This window comes from Monodelphis domestica, chromosome 6 (assembly GCF_027887165.1).
Source record: "Monodelphis domestica isolate mMonDom1 chromosome 6, mMonDom1.pri, whole genome shotgun sequence".
Taxonomy (NCBI): Eukaryota; Metazoa; Chordata; class Mammalia; order Didelphimorphia; family Didelphidae; genus Monodelphis; species Monodelphis domestica.
The window spans coordinates 299,912,104-299,937,106 of record NC_077232.1 but is presented as its reverse complement, the minus strand read 5'-3'; the positions used below and the strand labels follow the sequence as shown (position 1 = coordinate 299,937,106).

The following is a 25,003-nucleotide window of genomic DNA, read 5'->3' as shown; positions in this document are numbered from 1 at the left end:
CGCAAGGGGGTTGATTAGATAGCCTCTGAGGTCCTTTCCATCTCTAAAGGATATCTTGGGCAGTGGCCATGAACAGCGAGGATATCTTTGAACTGAGATCCCACTTCTTCAAAGAAGAATTTGAATCTGTTTCTCTTTACATAAGCACACTTCACCTTGGTCCTACTGGATGCTTTCAGTCAACCTGCAGCAGTGCGGGCAAATTGAATCCCCTTTCTATGGAACAGCTCGTCTAATATTTAGAACCAGCTTTCATGACCCCTGGCTTCCTTTGGACCCCTAAAGTATCTGTAGCTTCCAGAGGTTTCTGCCATCAGGATTCTGGGTAAAATTTTGTCATTGGGGGAAGGCTTTTTGTTTTGGTCATCCTCCTTTCCTTTCCTTTCACTTCTTAGTTTACTTTGTGTTCCAATCCCAAGACACCCTCAGTCCTCATGGGGGCCTCCTACATCCCTCTCTCTGGGCAAGTTCATTGGACTAGCCCTTGATACCCTGAATGACTATGGGAAATAGTTAAGCCTTAAGGGTCAGAGTGCCACGCAGTGAGACTACAAAGGCAGCTGGGAAAAACCCTGTCTTTCCCTCCCTCTCCTGGGGAATTTGTCTTCTTCTGAAGCATGAGGAGGAGGAGGAGAAGGAGATGGATGGAAAGGGCAGTGGCGGGTGGTGGTACCTAGAAGTGACCATAATGGAAATAACAAACTAGACAAGACAAGAAAGCATTCACTTCTCATGGTGACGGACAGTTCTTCCTGTTTGTCAGTGCTATTATTAATCAACAATAACCTTTTGGATTCACTTCTATGATTTATCGTCAAGTAACTCGTCTTTGGGAATGATTGATGAAGTTCTTAACAGTCGTGGTAAAGTCCATGTTGTGTTTAAGAGAAGTGGCTTCATGCTTCTGTCTAAGATCCCTGAGGACAGGCTGCTTGTCAGGCTCCCAGGCTTGGAAGGCTTCTCATTTTACTGATGAGCAAGCTGAGGCCCAGGAGACTGTTCTCACATACCCAGCGGGGCTTAATGCATTTTTGTGGAATTGGGGTTTGGTCTGAAATGCAGCCTGTAATATTCTCCATTCGGCTCCTTCAGAAGAACCGATTGACCAAACTTGGAGATCCATTTGGGAGGGTTTCATTCTGCAGAAAGATGGAGGGCAGCTACTGACGTCATTTAAGTGTCCTGCCGTGTCTGGTGTAAAACATGCCAAATCAAAGGCACCACTACTTGAACTACTTGAATTCATCATTTTGGTTCTGTTGTCTGTGTAGCCTCACAAGCTTCTGGGGTGAAATCCAGGCTGAAAGTGAGCTTTATTCTGTCAAAAACAGAACCCAGAAAGATTCAACTGCTGAGAGACTGACTGCTAACAGTTTCCAGACTCCAACTGGTCCAAGTCAGGAAAGCGTGGAAATCAGCTGCTGCAGACACTTGTGAATAGGAATATTTGAAGAGATTGGCCAGTGTGGAGTCATTCGTTCAGGCCCATCCCTGAATTCATTCTCTCATTCACTGAGCACTTATTAAGCATCTGCCATGTGGCAGGTTTTGTGCCAGGCACTCGGGGATACAAAGATGAGGCTGAACCGATCTCTGCCCTTTAAAGCTTTGATTCTACCCATAACTTGCTGTCTTTAAAAGGGGGGGGGGGTAGAAAACCATCGACTGATTGATACCTTTTGGTTTTTCATCACCTCTATTCCCATTCTCTGTCTCCCCCTCTCCAGGAGCATACATCTTTTTAAGGCCAAACTCTGGCTTCTCCCCCTTCACTGGAAATTTTCTTCCCAGAAGCTCCCCTCTGCTTCCTATGGGGGAACTCTGAGAACATGGAATATGATAGGTGCTTAATTAAATTGCTTCTCTGATGGAAGTCTTTTTCCTAAATCTGGTTCTCTCACATTCACTCCAAGCTTTCATAGGCAGACTGCCTTCTTCAAAGTAGGGGAACAAGGGGAAGTGAAGGGAATAAACACTTATATTGGCCCTACTATGCACAGCAGGCACTGTGCTAAGCATAGAAGTATGATCTTTTTAGGAGAAGCCTAAGGAGTTCTATCAGCTGCGTTAATTCAACTAAATTCCATTCAATAACTATTTATGAAATGCTTTCTGTGACTGAGGTTACAGACTAAAAAGAAAGCAGCCCCTAAACTCAAGAATTTACATTCTCTACAACTAGGGATATGCTGGTCAATGTTTTAACAACCTGCTTTTGGGAGGGGAGGATGTGTGCACAATATACTTTGAAGTTTAATTTTGCATTATTGACAGTTTCTCTGTGACTTTCTTAAGTCTCCAAAGTCAACAAAATGATGATATTCTGATTTATAGTGCTCGCTGATTTTGATGGGGTAAATGCTCACACATTTAACGATCAGCTTTTGTGAGCCCAAATATATTGGCTTCTACACATTTCCATTATCCTCAGAAATATAACGAGTATTCATTTGAGGTGAGAGACACCATCAAGGGAATTAGAAAAAGCTTCTTGTAGAAGGGGGCCCCTGATCTTAGTCTTAGAGGAAAATAGAAATTCTAAGAGATCTAGTGAGGAAGGAGTACCTCCCCAGAGATGTTAAATCCACAAAGCTTAACTGCAAGTAAACAATTTGCTAATTGTTCTTCCCTTATTTCAGGAAGTTGATTCTTTCTAATAGAAGAACTTTCTCACAGAAAGTAAATAATTTGCTAATTGCTTTTCCTCTAGGAGGAGTTAATCCCTTCTAACACTATGTCTATATACAAAATAAATATAAATTGTTAGGTAAAGTCCTTTGGCTGGAGTAATAAAACTGAGTTGGGAATAAAGGATGCCAAGCAAACCTAGGTACTCTGTGAGCCCAGCCGTGCAAAGACATACTTTTGATGGGACTGGAATAGAATTGAATAGCATTTAGTAGCACTTGCTATGTTGGATCTGAGCTCTGAGGGGACAAAGAAAATGGAGGCTCCCAGCCCTCTCAAGGAGCTTATATCTAATTAGGAAAGGCAATATAGTCTTTCACTGTGCACAGTAAATAAAGGTGAATGAATGAATGGATGGATGAATGAATGAATGAATGAATGAATGAATGAACTAACAAATAAATGAAGGACCTGTGGACTACCAAGCTAAGACTGTGGCTTTTCCCTTAACTCAGTGTGCAGTACTTTACACAACCATCAGTGGCCAGAGGAGACTAAGGATTCACAACATTGGCCTGAACTGCAGCAGCCAGTTAGCTGACCTTTATAAGAGCTGCGAGACAGATGCCCTCATCAACTTCTTTGCCAAATCAGGTAAAACCTGTCTCCCCCAAGGGGGATATCGGGGCTCAGGAGGTATTTGAGTGGTTGAAAGGTACCTTTTTCTGAGAATATTACACTTGGGTGCAAATACTCTAAAGTTAAAAGGGACCAGCCTATCTCAGTGGAGGCAGATGGATCTGGGCCTTCCATGACACTGGGTGGCCAGTGGGCCTGTGGAGCATGGGACTCCCCTTTCTTTTTCATTGCCTGGTTGGGGATTTTCTTTCTCCAGTCTCCTTTTTGAGATGGTCCATCTACAAATTTCTTCATATGAAAAAAAAATTAATAATAATGAAGTCGTTGGAAAGGTAGCCCGAGTGAAAGGGCATTAGAGGCCATTTGGCTTGAAGTCAAATCCCATTTCATTCACTTAGCAGCTGTGAACATGGGCAAATCACTGGTCCTCTCTGTGCCTCGTTCTTTAACTGTAAAATGGGGGAGGGGGGGCTTAGGGAGAACTAAGTAGTCTGGTGGATAGAGTGCCAGGCCTGGAATCAGGAGGACTTGGGTTCAAATCTGGCATCACACACTTCCTATGACCCTGGACAAGTCACTTAACTGCAGCTGCCTAGCCCCTTGCTGTTCTTCTGCCCTAGAACTGACACCAAGGTGTAAAAGATAAAGGTCTAAAAAATAATGAGGAGGTTGGATTGCCTCTAGGGGTCCTAGCTCTAAAATCTATGATCCTTTGAACTGATAGGAGGCTCTGCTTTGACAGCTGCCTAGGCTACAGCATGGGGCTTGAGTCAGGAAGACATGCCTCTTAGTCTTCTCTCAGGTGCTTAAAAGCCATAAAACCCTGAGCAAGTGACCTAATCTTTTGGGGCCTCGGGTTCCCCCATCGTCCAATAAAGGGCATTGAGCCACCTCCGAGTTCGGGAGTCCAGACCTGAGACAGAATATGTAGTGATCAGGCACCTGTGTAGCTCAAGAGAACCCATCGGAAGCAATGTTTCCGAGCACTAGCTTCCAAAGCCCAACGTCACCAGATACCACCAGGAGGCACTGGATGAGGAGTTGGGTGGAGCTGGAGCTCAGGTGTCCATCCTGTCATCCCCATCATCGTAGTTAAACATTGCCATTTCATCTTCTACCAATGTGCTAAAACCATCCCTGGTTTGTTGTTGTTAACGATTTGGGACCATCCAGGGATCCAGTTACCAGGGCCAGGGCTCCCTTATCATCTCTCCTCTTAAGGAAATGAGGATGAGGAAGAGGGAGTTCAGGGATTACAGGATGCTGGTCCTTTTACCTCAAGCTGGGCAAGCTACGTCTAAAAGCTCTAGGGTGTTTTCTCTGCCGTTGAGAGCTCTTCTCTCAAGCTCTTCTCTCTTTGCTTTATTCGTAGCCTTCTCAGCGGTTCTCACACAGCCCCTGAAGACAGTCCGGGACATCCTGGTGCATCAGACTGCTCACATGTTGGCGTGTTACCGCAAGAACTGTGCCAATCCCTCAGCTGTGAGCCAGGTGAGGAGGCCCCTGGCCCACTCTGGGTCCAGAGGCTGAACGTTTGTCTGTTCAATCACCCATAAAGCACTTAGCCTTACACAACCCAAAACAGAGGTGTAGGAGGAGAGGTTTCATTGTGAGACGTGTCTTTAAGGTTTACATCATAGACCTGATGCAGTTTCACAAAACATATAACCCACCAAATGATGCTGGTGAGCATGATAGACTCAGTGGGCAGTCAGCCCCATAGCCCATGAAAATATCTGAGGGTGGCCCCAGGACTTGCCCCATCCATGGGCAAGGCTTCCAATCAAATCACTTTCCCTCTCCCCCCACCCTCCAACTCCTTTTTGCAGAGACTTGGTTATCCCGTTTATATCTTTATTTTTCAGTTACACGTAGAAACAATTTTTGACAATTGTTTTCTGACATTTTAGGATTCAGATTTTCTCTCCCTCCTTTCCACTCCAGTTCCCTGAGACAGTCAACAGTCTGGTACAGGTTATACCAGTGCTTTCATGCAAAACATATTTCCACGTTGCTCATATCTTGATAGAAGACACACACCACATGCACAATAGAAACCTCACGAAGGAAATAAAGTGGAAGATGGCATGCTTTGATCCACACTCGGACTCCAACTTTGGTTAGAGATGGCATTTTCATTATGAGTCCCTTGTGGTTCACCTTGGAGACTAGCTTTGCTGCGAATGGCTTATTTAGTCCTTCACAATTGATGGTTCTATCCTATTTCTGTTACTGGGTACAATGTTCTCCTGGTTCTGCTCAGTTCACTTTGCATCAGTTCATATAAATCTCTCCAGGTTTTTCTGAATTAAACCCATTCATTATTTCTTATGATACAATACTATTCCATTACAACCATATACTATGACTTCTTTGTCCATTCCCCAAGGGATTGTTTTCGGATTCTTTTCCACTAAAAAGAGAGCTGCTAAAAATATTTTGGTGATGGCAGGTTCTTTTCCTTTATCTCTGATCTTGTGACCCAGCAGTGTTGTTATTGGTTTACTGCTTCTCTTTTCAAACCCAGAGAATACTGTTTTCCCAGAAAGAAATGACACCCTTTTGACCTTACTCATTCACCACTGTCTAAGAGTGTTAGGTAAACTCAATATTTTGTCAAAAACTCCATACTTTGGGGGGCAGCTGGCTGGCTCAGTGGATTGAGAGCCAGGCCTAGAGATGGGAGGTCCTGGGTTCAAATCTGGCCTCAGACACTTCCTAGCTGTGTGACCCTGGGCAAGTCACTTTACCCCCATTGCCTACCCTTAACATTCTTCTGCCTTGGAACCAATACACAGTATTGACTCCAAGATGGAAGGTGAGGGTTTAATAAAAAAAAAAAATTTAAAAACCTCCTTACTTTGTTCTAACAGCTTCATTCTCCAGTTCCCAGATCTGAATCCCTTGTCTCCAGAAAAGGGAATCCATGCCCCCTAAGCAGCCCGGTGGGACAGCAAATAAAGCAGTGTCTGGCATCAAAAACATGAGTTCAAATCTGACTTCAGATACTAGCTGTGTGACTTTGAGCAAGTCACTTAACCCTGTTTGCCTCAGTTTTCTCAATGACAAAATGCGGGCAATAATAGCATCTACATCCAGAGAAGTTATAAGGATTAAATGAGAAAAAATTGTAAAGCTCTTAGTACAGGGCCTGGTACCCAATAGGTGCTTCATAAGTGTTTTCCTTCCTTCTGTCTCATCTTATCTTTAGATCTGCCTATGAGGCAAAATACAAGTTTGGGTTTCTGTTGGCCAAAATTTCTATCACAGGTTAAGACCTGGACAATAGTTAATGCTTCCCAAACCCAGAGCAAGGGCAGGAGCCTAGAATGAATAGCAGATACTCCACAATGCATTTGCCTTGACAGAATAAGGCATTAGGGGTTACAAGGTTCAGCTCTGGATAGGGCCTTAAGAAGCCATCAGGTCCAGCCCCATCCCAAGGTCTGGTTATTATTGCTCAGTTGTTCTCAGTCATGTCCCACGCTTCATGGCCCCATTTGGGGTCTTCTTGGCAAGAATACTAGAGTGGTTTGCCATGTCCTTCTCCAGCTCATTTTACAGAAGAGAAAACTTGCCTCTGAGGACAGATTTGACCTCAGACGAAATCAGGGCATTCAGGTATGGGCAGCCCGGATCTGAACTCGAGAGGATGAGTCTTCCCTGCTTCCTGTCCAGCACTCTAGCTGCCTTTTCCAAGGTCAGGAAAGGCCATCAAACAATCCCCTTCTCTTTTCAGCTCATCCTGCCCGATGCCATGAAGGTGTTCCCAGTGTATATGAACAGTCTGCTAAAAAACTGTGTGCTACTGAGCAGACCAGAGATCTCGATGGATGAACGAGCATACCAGCGGCAGCTGGTCATGGCGATGTCTGTGGCAGACACTCAGCTCTTTTTCTACCCACAGCTTATACCAATAGTGAGTACGCCGCACTGGCAGAAAGGAATGGTGTTGGCTGCCCTTTCCAGACCACTTCTGAGTTGCATGCATCTACAGAAGCAAGTCAGGGTCACAGGCCCTGCCAAGCACATTTTGGCATTTGGAGAGAGGCTCGGGCATGATGACGTGCTCACAAAGTTGAGGGATGGGAGATAAGGAAGCCGGGTGATGCCGGATATTTCGGATTTCATTTTCTTGAATAATAATTCCAAATTTCCTTCACTGAGTTAGAACTCCTCAACCAAAGTACGCAGCTTAGCTGAACAAACATTCACCAAGGATCTATCTACTCTGTGCTAGGCACTGGGGGTTCAGAGACAAAGCCCCAGCTCACATTTTCTTAGGGCAGCAAAGGGGGACACAACCTGCACACACAAAAGTAAATACAACGTTATTCAAAGGCATTTCAAGGATGAGGCAGTTCTAATACTAGGAGGGGGATATCAGGAAACGTCCGCTGTAGGAGGTGGCTCCTGGATGATCAGGCTTCGAAGGAAGCTTTACATTAGGTTTAAAGTTCCACAGACAGGTTGAAGAAGTCCAGTCGTTGTTCAGTAACCTCACACATGTGCAAAAGTGTGTAATGGGCATTTGCCACCATGTGGGTGCGAAGACCACAGAGCAGGTAGGAAATCAGCCTGTATAAGACAAGCATCCTGAAGGGCCATTCATGGCCCAATGAGAGTGATACCCTTGAAACGAGGTCTCCCCGTGGCACAGATTGTACTTGATCTTGGGATAAGTAGAACAACAAAAACCATAGTAAGGCACTCGAGTACTGTTCAGACTTGGAGGATTAGCCTAGGTGGGCTCAATCGAGAATGACTGAAGGAGAGATTCATTCACAATCCTAGAATTTTGTATTTGGAGGGTTGGATCATGGGTTCAAGCCAGTGACCTAGCCCGAATACTTCCAAGAACAGATGAGCTCACTATTTCATGAGGATATAAAGCTGGTTATGCTCACGTATCTTTTGGATCATTGGTTCTCAAAGTGTGGTCCAGGCTTCCCCTGGGGGTCCCTGAGATGCTTTCTGAGGATTTCCAAGGTCAAACTACTTTCACAATAATACTAAGAAGACATTTGGATGCAGCATATAGACTGATAAATAAAAATAAATCTTTTTGAGGGAGGGGCTTCAATCGTTTTTTAATTGTATAAAGGGGGCTGGAGTCCCACAATTTGCAGAGCCGTTGTTCCAAGACTGCTTTATCTCCACAGCACACCATGGATATCAAGAGTGAAATTCTCCCAGCTGCTATTCGCTGCTCTGAGGAACGTCTTTCTGAAGGAGGAGTCTTCTTACTGGCTAATGGGCTCAGGATGTTCCTCTGGCTGGGAGGAAGCTCGCCACCAGAGCTGATTCAAGGAATATTTAACGTGCCCTCCTTTACACATATCAACACAGATGTAGTGAGTTTCTTTTTCCTTTGGGGTATGGTATGGAATGAGGGGAAAGGGTCAGGTGAATTCAAAATAAAAACCCTTTCAGTGTTCTATGGATTATAGAAAGGAAAAAACCAGTATCACCCATAGTGTAAGAAATAGATTGCAATATTTAGGCTAAGGCCTTTATCAAGTCTGATGTTGTTGAAGTGGGAGCTTCACAGTATGGAATGGCTAAAGATTTGGCCTCAGAGTGAGGAGGGTGTAGACTCAAGTTCTGAACCCAGACCAGACTCCTCTTAATGACCCTGGAAATTCTTAGACTACAAACTGAAGAAGTGTGCCCATCTACATTGGTAAAGAGAGCAATACCCCCCCCCCCACACACACACACACCTACCTTCCACCCCATCTAGGCTACCATTGACTCTCTGGCTAGCATCCCCTCCTTTAAATGCCTTACTGCAATGATGTCAACTTGGCACACCAACCTCTCAAAGCATTTCCCAGCAGTCTTGAAGGAAGCTAGAGATGATTATATTTAGGTTTTTCGCCCAACAGATAATTCTCACTTTCCATGGAGAGTAAGAGCGGCAGATTGTGAAAATATATAGGAGTTTTAAATAAAATGAACAATGTATTTATCCATTTCAGAAGTCTGATCCATCCAGTTTCATGACCAACTAGGTAGAAACACAATCCTTTCAAGTGAGCTCTCTCGAACCTTAAATTTGAATTCTCTCCATGCAGACATCACTGCCTGAGGTGGGAAGTCCATACTCTCAGAAACTCAGACTGATCATGAGTAACATCCAACAGAAGAAGCCGTATTCAATGAAAGTAAGTGATCAGACTTCTTCATTATTGAAATATAACTTTTGAGCAAAAGTTTACTAATCAGCAAACCAATCAAAACATCAAAAACCCTGACAATATTTGTAGTGTTCTACATCGGGGGACTGCAATCTTTCCCTCTGCAAAAACATCTTCTCCTAACTCTTTACCAGGCCAAGTTTGTTCTTTGTAATTCTGCAATATTTGTTTTTTATTGGTTTCTGGTTTTTCTTTCCACTGTGAGAAAATGGGAGAGGAATTATGGGCATTTAACATAGCTTCTGCACTTTTAGAATGTGGTCTTTGGAAGAAATCATTATTTATAATTAAAAAAAATTTTTTTCCAAGTCTCTCCAACTACCTACCTGTCATCATCTAAGTGCAAACAGAAGAGAGACTGTGGTACAATCAAGTACATGTTTTTCATGGTCTTGGAACAAACTAAGTTAACACACCTGAAAAAGAAAGACTTTTCCATAATCAAGCCACCAAGGCTCAGGCCTACTCTCTCACTTCCTGCAGTGCCCACTCTGACTTCTTTATTCAGTGGATCCACACTTTTAAGTGTCCCAGTATCCTGGAGACTCCCATTTGTCAGTTTCCTCAAATGTAGTACAAACAGCAGAGCTGAACTGTCCCGTCCATTGCTCTAGATACCAAATTTATTTTTTAAACTAATTTTTCTTGATATTCCACCCCACCCCTCCATGTTCCTCCCCCTTCCCTTCTCAGAGAGACATTTCTTATAAGGAATATTTTTTTAAAAATAAGAGGGGGATTATTAAAAATTCAGCAAAACCAACAAATAGTGGAAAATATATACTGTATACAATATTCCATACTCAAAGGTCCTTCATCTGCAAAGGTCCTGTTCTGTCTCTTCCTTAGGGCCAGACTTGTTTGTAACGTTACATTCATTTTTCAGTTATTTGTGGTGTTTACCCTCTTATTAAGGGGGGCTAATGGTCCATGAGCTCCATTGCTCTCCATATCACATTTGGTTTCTATCAACCCCCCAGTTAATTAGTCTTGAGGTTTTGGAAGGGGTTGTAGAGGAAATGCCATCAAGCCCTTTCTGCTCCCTCTTGTCCTTGGGTAGTTGATTAAACCTAATTCAGAGGCAGCTTGGTGGGGGAATGACTAGTGTTAGGTCTGCAGTCAAGAAGACCTAAATTTGAGTTTGATCATAGGCATTTACTACTTGTGACCCGGGGCCAATCTCTTAACCTCAGTTTCCTCATCTGTAAGATAAGGGCAATAACAGCACCTACCTCACAAATCAAATAATAAAGCACTTAACAGAATACTTGGCACATGGTAGATGTTCCATAAATGCTTATTTCCCAAAGATCAAAGCCTTTAGAATCACTAGAAATCACTGACAAAATCACTCTGACCAAAACTGCTGGGAAAACAGGAAAGGGGTCTAGCAGAAACTAAGCATAGCCCGACATCATATGTCACAATAAGATCAAACTGGGTACACAATTTAGACAGAAGAATGATATTATAAGCAAATTAGGGAAGTATGGAAAGATTTTCCTTTCAGATCTATGAATAAGGGAAGAATTTATGACCAGAGAATCATGGGAGGTAAAATGGATAATTTTGATTACATGAAATTTTAAGTTTTGCACATGCAAAACCACTGCAGCAAAAAATTTGAATTAAAGCAAGAAACAAGGGGGAAATTTTTTACGTGATAAAGGCTCAATTTCATATATATATGAGACTGAGCCCAACTGATAAAAAAAACAAAAGCCATTCCCAATTGATGAATGGCCAAAGCAAATGAACTGGTGGTTTTTAGAACTCAAAGCTATCAGGTCATACGGGGAAATGTGCCAAATCACTACTATAGAAATGCAAATTAAAACAACTCTGAGGTAACATCTCATGTACCAGAATGGCTATCTGACAGAAAGAGAAACTGACAAATGCCAGCAGAAAGGTGGAAACAGAGGAATGCACTGTTGTGCTGAAGTGGTCCAACCAAAACATTCTCTAGTTAGATCAGTCCCCCACTCCACCACCAGTGGAGTGTCCCTCCCTTTTTTATGGTAGGAGCAGGATAAGAAGGGATAGAGGAAGCAGATCCTGAGCAATATTCTAATGATGAACAAACTGTAAAAGACTTGGCTATTCTGATGAATAGCGAACCAACATAAATCTACACTCATTATGAAAAATACCATCCAACTCCAGAGAAAGGACTGATGAACTCTCTTGAGTGCAATCTGCACATTTTTTCACTTTATTGTAATTGCTTTTTCCCCCTTTTTTTGGCAACATGGCAAATGTAGAAATAAGTTTTTCATGACTTCAGATGTGTGATAGATATCAAGCTGATTGCTTTCTTGGTAGGTGAGTTAGGGGCTCAAGGGATGGAGAGAATCTGGAACTCTCAGAATGTTAAAAAAAAAGTAATAAATGACAAAAAAAGGAATTAAAAAATTGATATAAAATAGAAAAAATAAAGACTTGTTTCCTTCCTATTTGATTTCATCTTGTTAGAATAGCAAGACCTTTTTTTGATACCAGTTCTCATAATGATTGCCCTTCCATGTTTGGGAAAAAAACGCACAGGTTAGAACAGGAAAGAAAAAAAGTTATAAGCCACGAAAATGGGGGTAGTAAGAACAGGTCTAGAAGTTGAAATTCTAGTGTAATGACTTCCACCTCTGTAGGCTCATCTGTTTTCTAGGCTTCACAGGCAATTAGGCCTTTCTGTCTCTCCTGCATGTGTGGCAATAAAATTAAGCCAGCATGTCCCCCAGTTCAGGCTTACCATTTTTGAAACTCTAGTCACCCTTTCCAGGAGGAGGGATTATTTTTGAGCTTACAAACACTGTGCCCAAGCCCTCTGACAGGACATTTCTTTTTTCAGCTCACGATCGTGAAGCAGCGCGAGCAACCAGAGATAGCTTTCCGACAGTTCCTTGTGGAAGACAAAGGTCTTTATGGAGGAGCATCTTATGTGGATTTCCTTTGCTGCGTCCACAAAGAGATCTGCCAGCTGCTGAGCTAAAAGAAACTGGCCTCTTCATCCTTTGGCATTTTCCTTTCTCCAAGGGGATGATTTCCCTTGATCACTGTCCTGAAGGATGCTTTGCATTGGGCTTTCCTCAAGGCTTCCTTTCTGTACAGTTTCTGATGTCTGAACCTACATTGCTCATCTTCTCTATCTAGCAGTCTACAGAACCGTAATCAGGTATCCAGCCGAAGATGGACGAGCTGGTCAGTCCTGAAATATAAGGAAAGACCCTATTTCTGATGGCAAATTTTAAAAAACTGTCCAAGTCTATGCATTTCATGAGGCAGAGTTTACAGGACTCATTCTCAATTCTTTCTTTTCTTCTCTATTCCTATAAATTATAAAGATGTATAGATGTATGGAGGGAGAGGAGTCTCTGGTGCCTTTCCCACTGATGATATAGGAAGAAACCACCTTCATTTTTATATGGTACTTAATTTTGTAAAAAGACTTATTTTTCCATTTCAAACTCATTTTATCCATTCAGTGGCAAACATTTACATAGCTTAGACTCTTGTAAAGAATCTTGCATCCATTCAGCAACTTTTCAGAATTTCATATTGCAAGTCGAACTTTTCTCCCCATTCCTTATTTTGTCCAGAATTTGTCAATGTTCTTACTGGTTCTTTGTACAATTTTGAAAGTTTCTACCTGTATGTAAAGAGATCTTAACTGATAGAGATGAATCACTTCATGAGTCTTATCCATCAAATATAGGCAAGATTAAGCATTTTCTCAAAGTTAAATACACCTTGGGATTTAGAAAACAAGCAAGAGAGCAGCAGCCTGGCAAAGTGAATAGAGCTGGCTCTGGACTAGCTGTGTGTGACCAAGACTTAGGTAATTAAGAAGGTGCAGACCAGCACTAGTAGAGGAACTTTCTCCCTGGAACTGCCTCAACCGATGAAATCACAGAGCAAAAGAAAAGGCAAAGAAAGGAACAAAAAGTTATTTGGATGGGCAGACTTATCATGAAAGAATGTGCTAGTCATTTCTTTCAGAGCAGTAAGGGTCTATAATGAAAACAAACTCTTCTTTAAAACGTTGTTTTTCTTAAATTCTATCAACAATTTTTTAAAAATCCATCACAAAGCCAAAAAAACCCTCATTATTAACAATAAGGTTTGTTACTCCACCCATTCCCCCCCAGGCCTACCATTTTTAATCCAGCATTTACTCTCTTGGAACCTAACTGCCCCCTCTGCCCCAGTTGGAGCCAGAATTCTACATTAACTGGCTCTCTTCACCCCACTCATGTTTATTGGATACATGTGGATGAGAGACCTCTACCAACCTGCCTCCCAGATAATGTGGATGGAGCTCTGCTAGCCCTGAGGGAGCAGTCACAAATTGAGCCTATCCTACATTCCATGGAGAACCATTTAAACTTCCATTGCACATCTTGTGCTGAAGGGACTTGATTTTAATCATTAAGATCTTCTGAAAACATTTTCTCCAAACTCCAGAAGGAGAATCAAGTTGCCTTCAGTTACTCCTTTGATGATAACATCTCCTACTTTTTCCTGGACTGCAGCCCTTGTAACACCTCAGGCATCTGCACTGCCTTCCTGTTTTGGGGTGCTGTGGCTGATGTTAACAGGAACACGGGCTGCCTCTCTACCACCCTAACACAAGGCAGCTTCCTCCTTGTGGTAACCCATCCCAACTCAAGCCAGCCACAGAGAATAAGCCTTAACAGGTACTTGATTAACTAAGGAGAGAAAAACATTTGTTGTGTTAAGTGCAATTCATTATGTACTAAAACCTAAGGATTTTTACCAGCAGTTTAAAACATAACCAAAATGAAATGAAATGAATTTTATTAAAACATTTTCATCATGTTTGTGCCCTTTTTTTGGTGAAAAAACTTTTCTGTATTTATTTTCCTGTTCTTTGATCTTCTAGGTCCCTGGATTAACATCTCTGCTTACTTAACTGAAAATTACAACTGTCCTTTTGACATACTTTCACGTTATCATCTCATTTGGTTCTCATAACAACTCCTTGAAATAAGAAATAGGATTATTCCCATTTTATGGATACACAAATGAAGGATCATAAAGACTGAATAAGGCATTGATGCCCAAAGACTATGGCTATTATGGAGAAGTGGGACTTGAATACAGATCTTTTTGATTCCAAATGTAATATTCTTTTATCTGTACCACACTTACTGCTCCCCTAAACCAAGCCACCATATTTTGACTGGTGTTTAACTTGACCAAGATGAAAAATGAGAATTCTTAGAGGGGAGAAAGATCAAAGAACTCCAGCTTATTGTCAAAATACAAACTATTTTACTATTTCCATGCCCCTCTGATAACGACTAATATGCATTTCAAATTCTGGGGTGTCGTTATGGAAGAAGTAAATAAGCAACACAGTTTCCTGAGTCATGTTTCCTGAATGTTCCCTATTCTGTACCTGAGTCTTCATTTCCTTCAAGTTTAAAATTACTACCTTCTACATTGGAAATATGCAGATATAGTCTAGTTTCCAAGAGTCAGTGTGGTATAAAAGTTAAAGAACAGGTCGCCAATGCAGAGGGACGTGCATTCAACAGAGGCCTCGGCATTGTAGATTTGGGGGTAGAAGGTACCTCAAGACTAGCTTATCTAATCACTTTAACTAAGCAAGTATTTATTAAGTACTGCCAACATGTCAGGAACTGGGCTGTACCATACACAGAGCAAAACCAATAGTTGACCTCAAGAAAGTTATATTCAGATAAGGAGTCATGTAGAGATACCATACAAGCTACAAACCAAGTAGAGGGAAGACATCCTCCCTCAGAGGGAAAAGCGGTGGTGCTGGATGGATTGGGCAACGCCTGCTGTGCAAGACATCCCTCTAGCCAAGCTGGGATTGTCTGAGGCAGAGAGAAGGGCTGGCACCTGGCATGGGGCAAGTGGGAGATGGAGCGTCATGTATTTGGATCAGCAAGCACACCTAAATGGCTGCACCAGAGTGCATGGAGGGGAGGAACATGGAAGACTGGGCTTTAGAATGCCATGTTTATATCTGACCCTAAAGGTGATGAGAGGTCACAGGGGTTTATTACAGACTTGAAGGAGGCAGGGGCAAGTCCTGGTCAGGCTCATGCTTTAGAAAGAATACTTTGCTGTTGTGAAGAGGATGGATTGGAGTGGGGAAAGAATTGAAACAAGATTTGTTTCTACTTTTTTTTTCTTAATCCTTACTTCCTGTCTTAGTAACAACTCTAAGAAAGACAAGGGCTAGGCAAACAGTTAAGTGACTTGCCCAAGATCTGAGACTGGATTTGAACTCAGGTCCTTCAGACTTCAGGCCACCAAGGTACCACTTATTTCTGCTATTTTGCCGTAGCTCAGGTAAACAGTGCGAGTAATCCAGAGTTATGGCATGGCAAGGCACAATACATTAGAAGACAAGGGGTTCAAGAAAAAAGGGCAATGGTGAATAGTGTAGAGTTGAACACTGGGTCCCCATGAGCTTAAGACTGGGGACAAAGATCGTAACCCAGAGGTTCTTTACTTTTGTGAACTAGAACTCCCTGATACTATAGACCCCATCTATGTTTTATATACATATAAAAATGTACATAAATGCACACATATTTTGTTTTATGTACTTTTTTATGTACACACATGTACATCTATGTTTTAAAGTACATAAAACAAACAAAAAGAAAACAGAATTTAAAAAACAGGCCATGGCCCACAATTATATTGGAATCATTATCACACCGATTTCAAAACAAGTTGACAGACCCAGGGTTAAGAACCTTTGGTATAGCCAGAGCACAAATAATGGCCTGGGAAAGTGCTGGGGCTAGGGGAGGGAAGGTAATATAAGGCTGAAGAATAATAAGTCTAAGAATAATGCACAGGGAGAGAGAAAATTCTAAAAGCTAAGGGAACTGAGACCAGAAAGGGAAACTGGTTGGCCCAAGGTCAACAGACAACAGGATTTGAACCAATATCCTCTTGCTCCAAATGTAACTGAACTCAGGTTGACCTGATGACTGGCCCTGTCTACTTACTGTACAGCTGCTTCTCAACTCACCTCTACATTAGGGTAATAAGAGAAGAGAGCAAAAGTTGTTGAAGACTGGAATCGTTTTACCTTTCCCTGATAACTGCAAGTGCTACTGTTTTGCTAAATCCTAGGATTTTTAGGATATCAAATCTGAATTGCAAATCTATGGTAGTAAAGTGAGGGAGTCTTCTCAATTAAGATGAGTCACATTTCTATTATCATAGAAGAGGCATCCCAAAGGCAAACTTCTTCATAAAAATTATATCCTGAGAAGAATTCCAAAAATCTCCAACTCATCCTCTACTTCACTCTAGAGTACCCTCTTCCCCACTCCAGAATTTCTAGAGATGGAACATTTTGCAAGACACAAATACTAGAGTTGAAGGAAGAAAAGGATGGAAGTTGAAAAGAAAAAGGGATCTTTTCTCCACTAAAAAAGTGCCAGGAGGTGCTCAGCACTAGGGACAGCTACGAAGAATATGAAGAATGGTCCCTCTTCTCAGGGGTCTATTCTACCTTTTACTGGGGAAAAGGCAACATATAAAGGGGAGTGGTTTCTGCAGTCCTAGAACTAAGTAGATCCATAGGGCCATCAGAAGCAGTCATACTATTATTTCTTTATAATGCCCAGAATAAGAGATAGAAAGGGGGCTACAGCTTCTTTCCTTTTTCTCCCTTCTCTCTCTCCCCCTTCTTTTCTTTCTCCCTCTTTAGAACAGCAGCAGCACTAGACTTAAGATGGCAGTCCTTACAGGAGAGTGAAGGATCTAGAAGAAATCTATAAATGTGGAATGAAAAACTTCCAAAACACTGAAAATGGTGAATCAAATTTATTGACTGGCAAGGGCTTATTGCTTCTGACAGCGCACCCTGCCCCGATATAAAGGAGTCCTCGGCATCTAAGTAGAGTTCCCCGGTAGAAGCCCTATTCAAACCACTTAAGATACCACACTAACAGTTATGAAGAAGGGCAGGTGTGTCTAATTTATTCTGAAAATTAGAAGCCAGCAACCAAAATGGACCAAGTCAATCCAGGTCCTAACAGAACTGAACAAGACCTATTCTGGGTAACCCACTTCATGCAGACCTAGTCAAAAAACACTAATAAGGACCACAAATAATTCTCCAAGTTTGATAAGTTGAACAGTGTTAAAAGGAAAGTAACATATAACTGGAAAGATAAGTTGGGGCCTAGTTAAAAGCCAAACAGAAGGGGGTGGGAGGTGGATGCTGCTTTTGATCCTAAAGGCAATAAGGAACTACTGGAGTTTACTGAGTAGGGGAATGCCTCAATCACACCTATGACTAAGTCATTTCATTGGTTGCATGGAATATGGATTGGAATAAGGAAAAACTTGGGGCAGAAAACCAATTAGGAGGCTATTGCAATGGTCCAGGTGGGAGGTGATGAGAACCTGAACTGAGGATTGCCCAGTGAGCAATGACAAAAAGCCGGATTCCAGAGACTCATAGGAGTAGAAATGGCAAGATTTGAAACCCAGGATTATAAGTTAATGGAGTGAATGAATGCAGCTAGGCTGTGAACCTAAGGGTTGGGGAAGGATGGTGCCCTCACAAAAGCAGGCTAGGAGGTTCTTCCTGAATTGGAGAGGGCTTAATAACCCCTTAGGCAGATCAATAGGAAAAGTGACCAGACTTGTCTGCTTAGCCCTGGAAGGTGGAACCAGATTCAAAAGGCAGAAATTGCTGAGAAGCAGATTTGAACTTGAATGCATGTTCAAAAGTGAACAGGCTAGGGGCAGCAAGATGGCTCAGTTGATAAGAAAGCCAGGCCTAGAGATGGGAGGTCCTAGATTTAAATTTAGCCTCAGATACTTCTAAACTGTGTGACCCTGGGGGCAAGTCACTTAATCCCAATTGCCTAGCCCTTCCTGCTATTCTGCCTTGGAACCAATATAATTCTAAGGAAGGCAAGGTTTAAAAAAAAGGGAATGGTCTGCCTTGCAAAGTAGGAATCTAAAAGGTATTTTTCAGGTATGCTGTAGAGGGTTCCTTGTTCAGGGACAGATTGGCATGGAGAACCACTGCAATCCTTTCATTTAGATAGTCAATGAGGTGTGACTGGGAGGCCATACGCCTCCTCTTGCCTATTTTGGAGTTTGAGGCTGTCATCTTTTGACATGTAAGTTAGCTCAAAAAAGAACCCAGGAGAGGTAACCCAATTTCCCCTTAGTTATATACCATACATCTATTTGTGAATGATTGTTAAGAATTAGATCTTTAAGGACATAAGTTAGGGGACTGGTTTGTCCTGAGCTAGGAAGTTTCTCAAATTCTAGGTATCTGCTAATTTCTCATTCAAAACACACTCTTGGAGACTTCATCAGACTGGCAGAAACCCCCATTAATATAGTCACCCTAAATGTTAGGCAAATTTCTTTCATTAAAGAAATGAATGGAGCCTGTGACCCAATCCTCCATCAGCAGCCTGAGCTCCAAGGAGCTACTGGCTAAGGGTAGGGCAGTAAGCACTTGAGTCCCTTCCCAAAGCAGTGTCCATCAGAGATGAATACCAGAGAGACTGGAAGAGTAGTGTTCATGAGAGGTGGGTGGATCCCCATCCAGTGACTAGACCACACAGCTGTGGGCCTCAATGCCTCCCTCACCTGCTTCACTTGTTGAGTCAAGACTCCACCTCAAATAGGAATACCTTTTCTGAACACCAGGTTTGATTCTCCATTCAACCATGGCCAGAATGGTCTCCAAGAGACACTTATATACCCTCTCAGGATAGATACCACGTCTCAGCTTCCACTGCCACCAACATAGCCAGGAGCTAAGGAGACCAGAGTTTTTCCCAACCCCCTGTACTCAGGCTATGACTTTATTCAAAGGAAGTTTCTTCCTAGAAGTTTTGTTCACCGAGGTACCACTTCTGTTTAAAAAAAAAAAATCAGAAATAACCAAGATAAAAAGAATTCAGCATAGTGTGACATTAACAACCATGTCTCCACGAAATTTCTTGATCTGTTCTCCTGGGTTAGTAACATCTAAATTAATGGCAGGCTTCCAGGAGTTTCATTTGGAAACGAGGCCGATTCAGCTCTTTGAAAGCAGACTCGTCAAATGGGTCCTCAAAGGTGCCTATAATGATCGCCTTTCATTTAAAAGAGAAAGCCTACTCCAAATATTATAAAATGGTATTTATCAAAATTAACAATGAAATCATTCTCACTGTTCCCAAAGTCAACAATTCTTGTAAAATGGGAGTTACAGAAGAGAACCAGGTTGTATAAAGTCTTATATAAATGATTTACCAAATCAGTCTCTCATAAAAAATAGAAATACAACAGTTGCATTAAGCTTAAACAAATTTCATTCCACAAGCTGTGTTCAAGAGTTTTTAGAATGAATCCCAGTCGATCCTTAAATGCTTCATAACCAATTCAAGAACAAATGCCATTTTTCTTTTCACTGACCATGACATATTTAAGAGAAGGTTGAGAAGAACATTAACCTTTGGGCCAGGGTCTGCAGCTTTCCTCATCTCTTTCACTTACCAAAACCTAAAACAGGGACCGGGAGGCTGAAAGGGCTAAATTCAAGGCTACACCAATTTCAGGAATTGGATCTGGATTTTTGATCATCGTACTTCTAAGGAAGACAAGGACTCATTGATACACATGGAAGGGTTATATTCATGCTTCTGACAAGCTTTTGCCTTCAATACCTGTGGAAAAGCCAAACTGCCTACTCCCTGAAATGTGAAACAAGAAGTCTTAACTATCATTCTTGCCATTTGAAGCCACTGAGGAAACATGAATTAGAAGCAGGTTTCCAATTCTATTTCATCACTGCCTGTTAGGAAAGTGACTGAGTAAACTGAGAACAAGCAAGCTTAGCTCCTCGTCTGAGCACTAGTTACAGAATTTAGCTTTAAAGATTTACTTCAGCTATTAAAACAGAGCCAAGGGCTTCCTCTGATCTAGAATACATTAGACTAATTTCATCTGGGCTACATACTTCTGGTTTTTCTCTCTGCTCAGTTACATGCATATGACCATGGCACAGTCTCACATTCAATACAAACCAGACCAAGCCTGCCAAAGGTGACAAGCACACACAGGAGGTAGCCTATGGTTTTCAAATGCCTGGAGAAAAAAATGCAAGGACTTAACTGGAATTGGTTCCTAAAGTGAATCTCCCAGTAGAAACTGAGAAAGAAGGAAGAGAGGAACCAAAGGGGTCAATGTCTCCAATGTAGTTAGCGAGGTGGGAAGCCTCCTCTATGTGCTCCTCCACGGCCCCCTCGAAAACCACCTCTTTCTCCTCGGAAAGTGGACCGATTTCTTTCTCGGCCTCTCTCTCCACGGCCGGCAGAAGTCCCGCCTCTCCCACCTCCCCTCGGAGCACCGCCTCCCCGATCAGACTTTGATTTTGGAGGTGGTGACTTTGGCCGAAGTCTCTCTATTTCTTCTGTACAGCCCGTCAGAGGGGAATTAGGAATACTGAAATAGGAAGCATAAGTTTCTGCATTGAAGTTGCTATTTGTAAGATTGGGTCCCACAGTAAGCCAGCCTAAAAGAGACAAAAAGAAAGAATTATCAACTTCTGCTCAACTTTCTCCTCTCTTCCACTCATCCAAATCTTACCCAGATTTCAAGGTCAAATTGCAGTTACCTCTCCTGCCCATCTCATCCATATTACTGAAGAAGAAAAGTCTTTGAGCTCTAAGGGCACCTAATGCCTGTGTGACTTTGGGGGTACATTCTCTCACACAGTCTTCTGGTCTTGGGATTTAAACATTCTGCTTCCTATCTCATCTTCCTCCCTAGGCTGTAATTCCTGGATGTCAGGGGTTAAGTATCAGACCCTTCTTGGTACCAATCCCTCTCATACACACATAAAAACTCCCACTTGCCAAGCACCATGCTATGATAGATACTATGTACACAACGGTGTCTACTGATAAATAGGTTACCTTCTACAAGAACAAATCAAGAAGTCCAAGGCCCCACACCTCCCACACCCCCGTTAATCTGAAACCACTGTGCAGGGGCTAGGGCATACAGGAGCCAGAGAGGACTTACACTACAAGATAGTATTCAAGACAACCTCTGTGAAAAACTGGAGCCCACAGTGGGGGCAGGCAAGTGATCAAGAATGAACTGCATTTTGTGACTCACCATGATGTAGTCAAGGGCCCAAAAAGAGAACAAAGACATGGCCACATCTGCATCTACTACCTACCTCACCTTTGTGTCCTGAATCCTTTGAGTGGTTTAGAGAAGTCTATGACTCTCTTCTCAGAATAGATTTTTAAATGCACTAATCATATCACATAGAATTCCAAAGGAAACCAATTATGCCAAAATGATTATCAAAATGTTTTTTAAAAACAAGTTCATGCCCCGAAGTTTAATAACCTATCTTAAAAGAATAAGCAAGAGGGGTGGGCCTCAATCAGAAGAGGGAATCTATGTGAGAAGAGATGGACAGGAGTATTTTCAGGCTGGTATCACCTGGCTGGCATTTAGAACACTGCCCACAAGGTTGTAGCCAAGCAAGCCCCACCTAGGGAAGGACCACCTGACTTGATCTAAGGGAGAGGGGGACACTGAAGGGAGGAGCCCCCACCCCCCCCACCCCCGACACTCTGAATATGAGATATGATTGCCTACCCTCAGGAGATCTCACCACTGAGCACCTGGCAGGCCAACCACCCAGGCTGAAGCACCTAGACCCCACCCCCCCACCCCCATTGCATCTGAAAGCAATACCAGGTTAGAAAGAGATCATTCAGTGGGAGATTCTGAAACAAGAGTGAGTGATAAACTCCAGGGCTTCCCTATAGAGCACCCGGTCTCTAACTCTTGGAGGGACTGGAGAGCCTTGCCTAAAATGCTCTGGCCTCTCACCTCCATTTCTTCTCTTCCTAGGCTTTCTCCAACACTTACTTCAGATTCCACTCTGTGCAGGAAGCCTTTCTCAGGCTCCCTGAGGGGCCACTGGACCTTCCCTCCTCAGAATGCCTTTCATATACTCTGAATATACCTTCCACATGCCTAGTTATTCACACACTGTCTCCCTCAAGAGACAATAAGTGCCTTTCTTTGCATTCCCAGCATCTATGGCAGCCTGACACATACCAAGCATTTAAATGCTGGCTGACTGGCCATAACACAAAAGGAGTGAGCTAGCATATGAATCAAAGGCCTGGGGCAAGAGGTGAATATCAAGGCTACCTGGAAGGACAGGGGACCATAAAGCACACTATGGTCTTGCTTCTGGAGTAGCACATCGAGTCTACCAGCATCCTTGGATAGCCACGCACCAAAATGCCAAGAAACTGGAAATGGCCACTAGAGGTCAGAAACAGAGCTCACATTCTCTGAGTGAGGTAGCCCTACAAATGCCAAGGCCACAGGCCCATGGGTTTGGCCCACCCTGAGTAGGCACAAAAAGAGCCCAGTTTTGTGATTCCAACATCACCAGCAGCAAGAGGCAGCGAATTCCTAAAATTCGGTTTCTGGAGTCAGAAAGGAGGTTGAGCAGGACTGTGAAAGGTTGGAATTCTTAGCAGTAATTCTACCTACTCCCCTATACCACACCCCTCATCTTGGCACCACTGGGAGGATGGGAGGAATAAATCTGATACTTCTATAGGACAGAGTAAAGAACAAAGACCCCAGAAGAATACAAGGCCAACTAAGTCAGTCAACAAACATTTATTAAGGAAGGGCTAGGAAATCAAAGAGGAATAGAAACCATGGAGGAAAAGCAAGAAGAGAGCTCTCTGACCAAGGTAATGTGCATAATCCAAAATGTCTATGACTATTTTTCCCTCCACACATTTGATTTCCAAATCTGAAGTGCTGGCACTTCTGTAAGAGCTCACTGATTATGGAACAGTAGAAAGAACACTGGCCTGGATGTGCAGAAATCCAAGTTCTACTACTGCTTCTGCACTAATCAATTTTATGGTATTGAACAAGTCATTCTGCTCTAGAGCTATCCTCAGTGACATCCATCCTCAGTGACATCCAAGGTCCCTTTGCAGGAATCATGACTGATCTGCATTTCCTGAAGACACATCTTAATACCTCCCCAAATCCCTCCTTTCTATCTGGTGCACTCAAATACGTTAACACCTTTCAAAAGAGACACAAAATATTACCCAAAGTAGCATGGTACATACACAGCTGATAATCATCTGAATTTCAAATCCTGAGTGGTAAAACCAGAGGAAGTGAGGGAAACACTTCAAAAATTCTCAACCTCAAGTAGATCATGTTTCTTTCTTTGCCAGAAAGTCTCAGTTTCACTTTAATTCCTTGGGCAACTCACAGCCATCTGGTTCCTTATAGAGCAGCTGTTGCTAGAGAGGTTCCAGATTCAGTTGCTGAACTAAGGACATGAGAGCTTTTGCTATCCTTTAACCTACCTCGACCATACTGGTAAGCCTCTCAAACCTACTTACTTTCTCAGCCAACCACTCAGCCACCACCTGCTGGCTCAGCAAACATGGTGGAAGTTTCTATCAGCAATATGGTGATCAACTCTTGCCCAAACCACTGTGGAAAATGTTCATTTTTTTCTTTAAGGAAGTCTGATGAAAGAGCAAAACAACTCATAGAACTTCAAAACGACATGTTTTGGAATCCTCAGAAAAAATCTGAACCTCCCAGAAATCTCAACGTGCTATAATTGTATTAACACAAAATAAACACTGTCCAGTCTACAGGATAGGGTATCAATTTTTTTAAGTCTGAAGTTTAACTTTTTGACTTTGTTGAATTTAATTTTAAAGAGCTAAAGCCTTTAAAATTTCTTTTCAAAAACCTTCCACCAAATGTGAAAGAGTGCTCCAGTCTCTAACTGATAGAGATTAAACAGTGTTTATAAAAATACCTTTGTAAAAAGGTTTCATTTCTGCTGGTCAGTTGCTTTTTGTCCCTATGCTTTTATATTTATTAACCTTGCCTTTTGTCCTAAAATCAATACTAAGTATCAGTTCCAAGGCAGAAGAGTGGTAAGGCCTAGATAATGGAGGTTAAGTGATGTGCCCAGGGTCACACAGCTAGGAAGTGTCTTGAGGCCAAATTTGAACCAAGGGCCTTCCTGTCTCTAGACCTGGCTCTCAATCCACTGAGCCACCAGGCTGCCCCTTGCTCCTATACTTTTCCCAAATGCAAAAACTGGAGCCTCAACCACATTGCAGCAATGCTATTTGCTGGATTATTTACCACAGCCCGACCATAGCCTGCTCCCTGAAACTTCTAAGAAATGTCTCCTCAATACATTGCTGAATGCACATCACAGCTCATTCATAATCCTCAGCTCTCAGGGACAACTCTCAACCATTTTATCATTTCTTCCCCTAGCTATGAAATATGAATGCTTCTCCCCATCCCCACAGATTTCTGAGAACACAGAGCCAATCTGTTCCTTCTGTCCTCTTGCCTAGTTAATGTAAGACTCCCAATCCTGTTGTTGTCCTAGTGCAAAAAAAAAACACCTAAGGAGTGTAATGGCTTTAAATGACAACTCCAGATTACAATTT

General features: G+C 42.4%; 2 protein-coding genes across 3 annotated transcripts in view; one reads left to right on the top strand and one right to left on the bottom strand.

Annotated features, from left to right (window-relative positions):
- Window positions 1–14,303, top strand: part of SEC24D (SEC24 homolog D, COPII coat complex component) — a 124,195-nt gene extending 109,892 nt beyond the window's left edge. The window contains exons 19-24 of the mRNA XM_056803832.1: window positions 3,144–3,282; window positions 4,640–4,758; window positions 7,007–7,186; window positions 8,430–8,621; window positions 9,345–9,434; window positions 12,316–14,303. Of these exons, the coding sequence (XP_056659810.1) occupies window positions 3,144–3,282; window positions 4,640–4,758; window positions 7,007–7,186; window positions 8,430–8,621; window positions 9,345–9,434; window positions 12,316–12,456 (861 nt within the window). The 3' untranslated portion in view covers window positions 12,457–14,303. The remainder of the gene's footprint in view (window positions 1–3,143; window positions 3,283–4,639; window positions 4,759–7,006; window positions 7,187–8,429; window positions 8,622–9,344; window positions 9,435–12,315) is intronic.
- Window positions 14,304–19,628: 5,325 nt separating this feature from the next.
- The window catches only part of METTL14 (methyltransferase 14, N6-adenosine-methyltransferase subunit), a 33,056-nt gene continuing 27,681 nt past the window's right edge, over window positions 19,629–25,003 (bottom strand). For both annotated transcript variants that reach the window (XM_056803493.1, XM_056803494.1), the window contains one exon: window positions 19,629–21,018. In XM_056803493.1, coding sequence (XP_056659471.1) covers window positions 20,705–21,018 — 314 coding nt within the window. In that variant the 3' untranslated portion in view covers window positions 19,629–20,704. The remainder of the gene's footprint in view (window positions 21,019–25,003) is intronic.